Below are 9,573 nucleotides of genomic sequence, written 5' to 3' on the forward strand. Positions count from 1 at the left end.
GGCACCGGGGGGGTGGGCGGGGGCGGGGGCAGACCGTGGGTTTAAAAATAAAAAATAGAACAAAAACCAAAAAAGTAATGCAGAGAGGGGAAAAATTATCCGTTTTCTTCCCAAGTGGCCAGATTTCGAGTGAGTTAGCAGCCAGGATGGTGACCAACGTGTCGGCGGCCGGCCTGTCCCCACCCCCAGGACTACCCACCAGTTCAACAGTTCCACCTTTTATCTGTCTCGCGCTCTCCCCAGCATCACGACAGCGTTACACAGGAACAAGCGGGCCGGCGGAGGGAGGCCTCTTCTTTAACCTCTGGACCCAGCGCACACTTCCCCCAGCTCGTGGGGACTCCCGGAGACCTCCGGCCACATGGCCCCCGCTGCAGGCATCAAGGACACACCCCGCAGGGGAAGGGATTTCCGGCGCTACCCACTAAGGCAGGATGGACGGTGGCCGGGGGTTGGAAGGAAAAAGGAGGAGGAGGAGGGTGGCAATTCCCACTTGCCTGCTGCTGTCCCTGCTGTGTGGGTGGAGGCTGGGGGCCGCCAGGACCTGGAGTCTGTCCGTAGTAAGCGGCTTGCTGTCTGTAATATTCGGCCCAAGCAGCGCTGTAGTCTGGCTGGGAGCCTGGGGGCGCTCCCGGACCCCCTCCAGTGGCCACTTGAGCTGTGGGGGAAGAGAGAGTGAGTGTGGCTGGGCACAAGAACGGACCTGGCCCTGCCCTGCCCCAGGCCCCACCGCCTCAGCTGCTTAAAAATAAAGCAGCATAGTCGACATACAACATTACATCCACTTCGGCAAACAACAGCTATTTACCATTTATATTTCTTACGGTGTGATCACACTGAGTCTGGTCACCACCTGTCCCCGTACAAAGCTACCGGGCTGATGCCACATCCCCGTGTGCACAATACTTCCCACGGATCCCCCTTTGTCCAGCTCACCCTGCTTCTTGTAGTACTCCTCCCAGGCCTTTGTGTAGTCCTGCTGCGGAGGGGCGCCAGGCTGCTGGGGCTGCTGGCCTGCAGGACACAAGCCCCAAAAGGTTAGAGGACAGCACGGGGACCGGGTTGCACTCCCGCCCCTCTGCCTCGCGCCCCCGAGGCGGCTGGCACACTCACCGATCTTCTTGTAATACTCTTCCCAGGCTTTCGTGTAGTCTGACTGGCCAGTGGGCGGGGGCTGAGGGGGCTCGCCCTGTGCGAAAAAAAACGCGGGGGCAGGGGCGGGGCCGGGCACCGGGCCTGGGGGCTGCTGGTAGTAGTGTGAGTAGTAGGCGGCCCAGGCTGCGTTCGGGTCTGCGGCAGCTGCGGCGGCTTTATCTGTAGGAGGAGGGCAGCTGCAGGATGAGGGGGCGACAGAAAGCCAGCCCCATACCCAGACGACCAGCTGCCCCTCCAGTGGGCAGCCTTACTTACTTGGGTCATGAGGAGCAGGCGGCTGCCACTGGGGGTAGGTATTGCCCCAGCCCTGGGGTGGGTACTGGTGAGGAGGGGGTCCCCCAGCACTGCAGGATGAGAAAGGGGACACTCGTGAGCCGGGGCCACTCGAGGGGGCAGGGAAGGCTGGCGGGAAGGGGGCGCAGGCCAGGTGGAAGTGTGAGATGACTGACAAGGTGGAGGACCCAGGCCGGTAGACCTTGCTTGGAAACCAAAGTCCCCAAAGCTCAACACGCATGGGTTTACGTATGGAGTGGGGAACAAGGTCGACACCTACGGTATCTTGTGAAAAATGGGGTCTGTAAAACGGAGGGCTGGGCTGGACTGAGTTTGGGTGCCTGAACAGCGCTTCTGAAAGGTGGGCCTGGACCTCTTGTTGGTAATGGCAGTGACAATGGAGCTTGTCACTCTTCTTACCAGCAATAACGACTCGTGTGTCCCAAAGCTAAGAGAAATACTCACTGAGGGGGAGCCCCTGGCGGCCCCTGATTGAAGGGCCCGGGATTGAAGGGCCCCATGGGGCCAGCTGGGCCTGGTCCCCCCGGGCCTGGTCCAACTGGGCAGAGGGGACCCTGGAAGGAGGAGAATGGGACAAGGTCAGTGAAAGGGGAGCCGAGCCAGGAGCCAGGCCCTGGTCTCCAGAACCCTCCCTGAGCGCACCTCGATCTTCTCTTCGATGAGCTGCTTGGCGTGGTCGATCTGCTGGGGCGAGCCCCGGATGACGAACAGTTTGAAGTTGGGGTCCCCGTTGGGTGGCAGCTGCCTGGAGATCTCTACAAAGGCGCCTGTCTGCTGGTTTATGGCTTTCACATTCTCGCCACCTGCAGTGCACACAGGCAGTGAAGGGCGGGCGGGCGGGAGTGGGTGAGGGATGAAACGCAGGGGAGGCCTACTCACCTCGGCCGATGACCAGCCCACACTTGTGCGTGGGGATGGAGAAGGTCATCTCCCCGCCAGGAGGGCCCCAGTTGCCTTGGCCCCTGCCTCGGCCTCGGCCCCCAGGAGGCATGCCAGGACCCCCCGGAGGGCCTGGGGGACCACTCTGCAAGACAAGGAGGAGGTAGAGAATGCATGCAGGAAGCCGGGCCGGTCCCGTCTGCTCCCACCGGCCTCCTCGCCTGGCCTGTGCCACCTACCCGGAGGCTCTGGAGGAGGTCGTTGATAATCCGCGCTGCGTGCTCGCACCGGTCTGGGGGCCCCATTATGTGAGCTATCTTCTCAGGACCTGTCCCATCGTCTGAGGCCAGCAAACAGAGCAAAGACATACATTTAAAAGAGAAGCGTTAACTCCAAATCACTACCTCCTCGAGGCACTGTGGCAAGCTGGGTGTCTGAAACACCTCAGACTGTGTCTCTCGCCGCACTCCGTGTATTCAGGAGTGAGGAAAGAGGCAGCAAGTCCACGTCCCCGGAAAAGGAAAACTCAGCAACTGGGCAGAGCTGTGGCTGAGGCTTCTTTCTACAACTGGAACCCTCAGAAATACTGATGTTTCTGTAGAACTAAGAATAAATCTCTGAAAAGCAACAGAACGGTCCCCACAGACCTACCCGCAGAGGCTCTCCGGGCCTGGTAGGAGTCCTGAGCTGGGGTACTGATCTGACTCAGCCCAGAGTACCCAGGCTGCCTTGCTGAGTGAGCCCACCGGTGGGGGAGAGGAGAGGGGTAGATTCGATAGGAGGAAAACATGCTCTCTTTGGACCTGGAAAGTCTGCCTATCACCAACTTTTTCATGAGCTGTCCCAAGAGGAGGGAGACAAAGTCTAGGAAGAGGCTCAGCAAGCTAACCATGGTGCCCAACTGCCCAAAATGGACCCTCAAGGTGATCTTAAAAGGACAAGACTGGCTGATACAACCCCATGGCTTGGCCCTGACCTTGTTTAAACTGGATTCGCACGCCAGCATCATTCTGGATCTTCTTGATCATCTCTCCGCTCCGGCCAATAACCACACCGACAGAATGCCTAGGCACTGGGACCTGAGGGTGGGAGAGAGGCGGAGGGTCAGCCGGGTTCTAGCCCTGGCCATGAGGAGCATCCCCACCCACATCTCATGGCCCTCCTTCCTGGGGAGAAGGCTTGCACACTCACATCGATGCCCCCGCCAATCCGGGATCCATACTCGTTCCGGTCCCCAAAGCCGCCCTGGTCACGTTCCCGGAGAATATCCATCACCATCTCACAGGCTTGCTGCAAACACACGGGGGCATGGTGCATACGGCAAGCGCTGCTGCCCAACCGCACCCACTAACTAGCCTCCTGCCAACCGCAGAGTCACGGGCCTAAGCAAGGACTGACACACAGGGACTGAACTCATCACGTCACCCTGAGCGGCGAGCACGGCCAGCACCCGTTTTCCAGGTTAGAAAACAGGTACAGCGTCTGGACCACGTTTATGCAGGAACGCTGGAAAGGGGTTCGGCATGAGAAGGTGCACCCTGGACTGACCTCACGGCCAGCGTTCTCGAACCTCTCCACTCTCATGTGAATCTCCAGCCCACCCACCAGGCTCCTGCTTCTCCAAACCCCACCACCCCCGCAGGGTGCGCTCACTTGCACTTTGTAAGGATCCCCAATGATGCGAAGGGGTTTGTCCACATTCGTATTCTGGGAACCATCTTGAATTAGTATCATCTTCACTCCAGCTCGTTCCTTTAAAACCAACGCTGACTGTCAGTGCGGGGCTTTCAAAGACCCTTCTGGGGACTAGTGTACTCGGGGTGGGGGTTCCACGATGAGAAAGCACACGAGACTGGAAAAGCCGCTGAGCTTGTTCCGAGGAAGGCATAGAAGGGAAACTTCCTGGGTGGGAGGAGCCTTCTGTCCCCACCCACCCCTCACCTGCAGCTGCTTAATGGTCTCCCCGCCCTTGCCAATGACCAGGCCGGCCTTCCCCGCGGGGATCATGATCTCCTGCACCGTGCCATTCTGGCCCCCATTGGCGTTGTCGTGGAACTGTCCCGGGGGACCCCCACGACCCCGAGAGACGATGTCATCCAGCATCATCTTCGCTTTCCTGGGAAGGGGAAGAACATGGTGCCATCACTCGAAAAGGGTACTGCCTTGGCACGTGCCCCCACCCACACATCAAAGGGAAGGAGGTGACTCAAAGACGTGTGTCTGACGAAACACGAGGAACAAAGCACAGTCCCTGGGGCTGGGGTGCAAGGACACAGTGTAGGAGTCACCCCCAACTTTCAAAGGGATGGAACGGGCTTCTACCTGGTCCCACCACAATGACAGGCTCAACCAGGCACTTACTGAACAGATTCTGGGGCTCCTGTCAAGGACACACTGCGCTCAGGGAGGCCACCACTGTCTGGAGAGAAGAGGAGATAGGGTCAGTGCATTCTTGGGTCTGTGGCCCCTGAACAGCTCTGCAGTGGAGATGAGAAAGCTTCCAGAACAATCAAAAGCCACTTCTGCCACCTCTAGCAGCAGCCTGACAAATCAATTTACCTCCCCTAAGCAGCTGGGAGGCTGTTCTATGCAAGGCCAAGGTCAGAAAGCTTAAGTCCTATGATGTACACTTGAAAATTACATAACTGTATTAACCAATGTTACTCCAATAAACTTAATTAAAAAAAGAAAGCTAAAATCCAATAAGGGAGTCAGAGCTTTTAGAGAATAAGATGAGGTGGAAAGAGAGGTAGACTCTAGAAGGTCCAAACTGTGGGCCACTCCTGCCAGCAGTAACGATCACATGTGCACCCTGCAGTCAACTAACTCCACCCCGCAAGAACAAGCCCTCGGAAACGCCAGCAAAGCGGGCACCTGCACGCGAGCGAGCAGAACTGCGGTTAAAACTCAGACCTGACCGCAAAGTTATCCTTCCTCACCCGCCTCCCGTACTCCTGCTCGCTTTCCACTAGGGGTGGAGTTTAGGTGGCAACTTAATGTAATGGTTCGCAGGAGGTCCGGAACGAGGCCTTGTATTCGAGTCTAGACCTTCTCCCTCAGCCCTCCCCACAACAGTGTACGAAAGAAAACGGAAGCTGCAGCCCCACCTGGAGGAGCTGGACTGGTGGAGACAGTACACTGAACACGGCACTCAGTAAACCAACGATAAAGCAAGCGAACACCAGCCCGTCCCACATCCGCCCAGGCGAGGCAGAGGTTAGGAGGGTACCGAAGCGCAGAAAGCCCAGCCCCAGGCCAGCCCCCATCCGGCACCAATCTGGCTCACTCGTACCTGGAGAGATCTGGACTTTGCAGCCTGAATCCTGCTGGATTTTGTTAATCTGTTCGCCTCCTCTGCCGATGACTTAGGTGGAGACAGAAGGAAAAAAGCCGAAATTGATGGAAGGAACCGGCACTGAGGAGACTGGGTGGAGGGGATCCCCAGCCCTGCTGATGGTGGTGGCAGTAGGGGGAACAGTAGCCATGTCGAGAGCTTTACTGTGCTCCCTGCCCAGAGGGAACAGGTGAGAGCAGAATATGGGAAGCCCTTTCAGACCAAAGGCTTCTGGGCTGGCAGGGGCTCCCAAGACACTGTCCCCAAGGAGGGGAGATAATGGGTGCTTCCGACCACAGTGACCCACACTCACTCAGTCCCACCATGCCGTCTGGGACCCTGTACTCCTCTGTCATTGAAGTCCTGCCAAGAGACAACGAACGTCAGTCTCAAAAGGGGAAGCGGCAGAGGAGGGAAGGAAAAGTCGGAGGGTGTCCCTGGAGAAGAGGCCCCTCGATGCTTCTGGCTTCTGACCCCGCTTCTTACGATGGGACCAAGACACCACGAGCCTAAGCAGAATCTAACGGCACGGGGCTGGGGCTCCCTCTCCCCACAGCAGGTCACTCCACCTCTTGAGGCCTCAGTCTCCCCGCCTGGGCCATGAGGTGCTTGTTCTGGGGCAGCGTGGCCCTCGGAGAGAGAGAGCACTTGGACACTTTCCTAACACTCTGATAAAGTCATTCTATGTCTGTTGACATTTAAAAAAATTATCTCTTTTTTACTTCATTTCCCTAACATTTTTATTGTATTTCATGAAACTTCTAGCTCATTACATAAAAAAAAACAACATGGTCCTTCACAAAGGACTCTTGTCAGATTCACTGAAGTCATTCTATGGGGGCAAAAATATGAGAAAGAACCACCCCCCCACCCGCTCCACCAGCTCTCAGCAACATGCATTTGCAGAAAACAGATGAGAAAACCAGCCTTTTCTAGGAAGACAGGTGTCTGCGCTTCCGAGTGTCCCGCCCCAACGGAGGAAGCACCAGGGCGCAGGGACCACCCTTCTGTCCTTAAAGCTAACTGCCACAATGCTCTCCTCCCTCCAGCCCTGCACACAGGAACATACAGGATGAAGGTAGAGCTTTCTGCATCTTGGGCCACTCTGGTGGACCAACCCTAAACAGCGCGGCCCCCAGCTCTCCAAAGTCAGCAGGACAGACCACAGACAGCTGACAGACAAGGAAACGTGTTCTCCAAATCACGACTTACCTGGGAGGAGGATGGATGGGTCCAAGTTGAGAACTGATGGCTGCAGAGAGAAAACCCGAAGGAAAGATTGGCCTGGCTCCTCTCCGGGCCCCGGAACGCTGCTGGCCCCAGGTGCTCTTGCCCGCATGGGGGTGGCGAGCACCACTATTGCAGTCTGAACCCTCCTGAGCACTCGAGCACAACGGACCCTCCTCACAAGAGCACAGGCACTGGGTGTTTCTGCCTCAATTCCCGGGGCTCTCGGAACCCTAAAGCTCATGGACCACAGGAGATGAACACCTAGAGCTTCCCTAAAGGACGGGTGTGCTCAGTGCTCCTAGCTCCCGACTCCTAACAACCTCAAGACCCTGGAGCTGCCCTCTGCCTGCCCCAATAGACTTACAGTCTCCCTGAGAAGCCAGTTTCTTGCTCTCCGGTTGGTCTGTGAAAGACAGAGGATGTCAGATGCAGCGCCCACCCACCCACAGCTGCCTCAAATCTGATGTTTGTACCACATGTCCTGGCAAATGATCTCCCCTTCTCCCACCCCCCAACATCAGAGCTAAGACAGGAGAGTAGCAGAGACAAACCCCAGAGGGGGACCAGACTTCATTAATCCCGCCACCAGCATTCAGTGTAAAAAAGCCCTTTATAACGGGGGAACAATGATGGTGGCCCCCAAGTCCTTCCAGCTTAAGACCAGACCTGTCTTGGGTGGGAGAGTCTCAGTTGAAAAGTCAGCTGGCCACCCAGTTGATCATTTTGGCTAATGTGGGTAATGCCACATGCCACAGGGTCAGCCACATTTTAGTTAGGTGGGGCCTCAATAAAGGTGCCAGCGTTTCCCCAGCCTACCAGAAGGGGAGGAATGATCTTGAGCGCTTACAGCCTGGACCTAGCCACAGCCAACCTGCCTTGCTCTCAGCCACCTGATACTTCAGGATGGCGGCCCAACAAAAAGAACGAACAAAGCTGGAATTGCTGAGGTTTTAAAAGTCCGAACAGCAGGGCCCCCGCCCCACTTTGAACCACATTCAAACAAAGGCACCTCACTCTCTGCCCCCAGCCCTTCCTCCCAGCAAGTAGTTACCTCCATCTTCCAACTGCCTCTTTTGGCCCCCAAAACCAAAATCAGGAGTGCTGTTATTCACTGTTGTAGCAGCGTCGCCTCCAATTTTGGCTGCGATCTAGAAAATTGCAAGGATAAAAGAATTATCACCAAAAAACAAACCGCCATGGTGCTCAGATCGACTTCTCAGAACCTCTCTGTTTCTCCAGTCATGCTGTCTGGCATGGGAGTGGCTTCCCCCTACTTTAGGGAAGAGCCTGTTGGTTCAGACATTCTAGGAGTTTTACCTGAAGTCTCAGTTCAACAGTTATCCGGGAATTCCAAAACTCCCCTTCTCGATGGGATTTGGGCCTAAATTGTGGCCAGACTAACTCACACTGATTTGTTCTATGGTAAAAGGAACAGAAGGGTAAAAGGTGAAAGGACCCTCTGTGCCACGGAGGGTCCCCATGTCCCCTCCATAAGGGAGGGCTGCAGAGAACCAGAAAGTGAGACTGCAGCCCAGTTCTGGTGCCTAAAAAACTAAAAGCACAACTTTCCTTTATCTCCTTCAACCTCAGAATCTTTGCATTTGAAGAACAAATCTAGGGAAGGTTTTGCTTCAAGACTTCTGAGATCTTCATTTGACCAAAAAAAAAAAAAAAAAACCTCCTTTGGAACACGTTACAATTTAGCCACACGAAGAACAACTTCAAATAAATCCCAATCCAACAAACTCAACACCAGTCATGTTTGTGGAATTATTACGAGTCTCTCAAAGAAACACAAACCAAGAGCTAAGGATCTATCTTGACGTTTCTCTCAATTTTTTAACACTTTGAGCCAAAGTTCTTGGGCTGCCCAGATGGGGCCTTATTCAACCCCAACAGATACCACCAACTCCCCCAGTCATAGCTGCTTCTCAGGACAGTACAGTGGGCAAGCAGATCAAGGGCACATCAGAACACTATCCCCCTCCACAGGTGAGAAAGGTGAGAAAGCCAGACCACGCAGGGCGGGGACAAGGCCTACCTAACGGACCTCCCACCCTGCCCTGGAGGCATTGGGAGAAACCCGGTCGGCCGGAGTTTGCTTCCCGAAAGGGCGGCAAAATCCTCATGGTCTATGGGCCTCTTTCCCACGTACCCCTGGGGAGGATACAAATGAAAGTGGGGAGGTAAGTCCCATCAGCATGTGACACCTCCATGTTGTCATCGAGACTCAAAACACTGGTGGGACCTTCCCGGCTTTCCCCCAAAGAGACAAACCATGTTTTGAAGCCACCGGAAGCATCAAGGCGGCCCCTATGCCCACCTTTCCCAATTCGCCTAAGTGCCTGGCCGCTCTGGAGGAAGGACTTTTTTCCCCCAAGATCCTTTCTTCCTGAAGAGTGGGCTGAAACGGGGCTGGGCTGCAGGCACACAGGGCTCTTGCCCGAATGGGGAGCTTGGGGCAAAGCAAGACCTGTCCCCGGTAAGGTGGGCCCTTTCCTTCCAGGAGAGAGGAGCACATCTTCATGTGTCCTAAGGCGGGAAGGGGTCCCCAAAGTGAGTGGCCGCGCTCCGGGACCCCACAGACGCCTCTTCCCACTGCGGAGGATCATCCGCCCGGGACCCCGCTCGAAGCGCCAGGGGCGACCCAGGCGCACGCCCCCCGTGACCCCGCAGCGGCC

General features: G+C 56.1%; 1 protein-coding gene across 2 annotated transcripts in view; it reads right to left on the reverse strand.

The window, feature by feature from the left end:
* Positions 1 to 8,088, reverse strand: part of KHSRP (KH-type splicing regulatory protein) — a 9,298-nt gene extending 1,210 nt beyond the window's left edge. The window contains exons 1-18 of one of the 2 annotated variants that reach the window (XM_015585910.2): positions 7,944 to 8,036; positions 7,257 to 7,295; positions 6,875 to 6,914; positions 5,976 to 6,025; positions 5,621 to 5,692; positions 4,690 to 4,747; positions 4,270 to 4,444; positions 3,982 to 4,080; positions 3,520 to 3,618; positions 3,305 to 3,407; positions 2,568 to 2,668; positions 2,329 to 2,473; positions 2,092 to 2,252; positions 1,894 to 2,003; positions 1,411 to 1,499; positions 1,114 to 1,314; positions 937 to 1,014; positions 498 to 658 (exon numbers count right to left, since the gene is read on the reverse strand). In XM_015585910.2, coding sequence (XP_015441396.1) covers positions 498 to 658; positions 937 to 1,014; positions 1,114 to 1,314; positions 1,411 to 1,499; positions 1,894 to 2,003; positions 2,092 to 2,252; positions 2,329 to 2,473; positions 2,568 to 2,668; positions 3,305 to 3,407; positions 3,520 to 3,618; positions 3,982 to 4,080; positions 4,270 to 4,444; positions 4,690 to 4,747; positions 5,621 to 5,692; positions 5,976 to 6,018 — 1,695 coding nt within the window. In that variant the 5' untranslated portion in view covers positions 6,019 to 6,025; positions 6,875 to 6,914; positions 7,257 to 7,295; positions 7,944 to 8,036. Of the gene's footprint in view, positions 1 to 6; positions 659 to 936; positions 1,015 to 1,113; positions 1,315 to 1,410; positions 1,500 to 1,893; positions 2,004 to 2,091; positions 2,253 to 2,328; positions 2,474 to 2,567; positions 2,669 to 3,304; positions 3,408 to 3,519; positions 3,619 to 3,981; positions 4,081 to 4,269; positions 4,445 to 4,689; positions 4,748 to 5,620; positions 5,693 to 5,975; positions 6,026 to 6,874; positions 6,915 to 7,256; positions 7,296 to 7,943 lie in introns of those variants that run through there. The other variant, XM_015585903.2, reaches the window with a different exon arrangement.
* Positions 8,089 to 9,573: the final 1,485 nt, after the last annotated feature.

The sequence above is a fragment of the Pteropus alecto genome, unplaced genomic scaffold (genome assembly GCF_000325575.1).
Source record: "Pteropus alecto unplaced genomic scaffold, ASM32557v1 scaffold30, whole genome shotgun sequence".
NCBI lineage: Eukaryota > Metazoa > Chordata > Mammalia > Chiroptera > Pteropodidae > Pteropus > Pteropus alecto.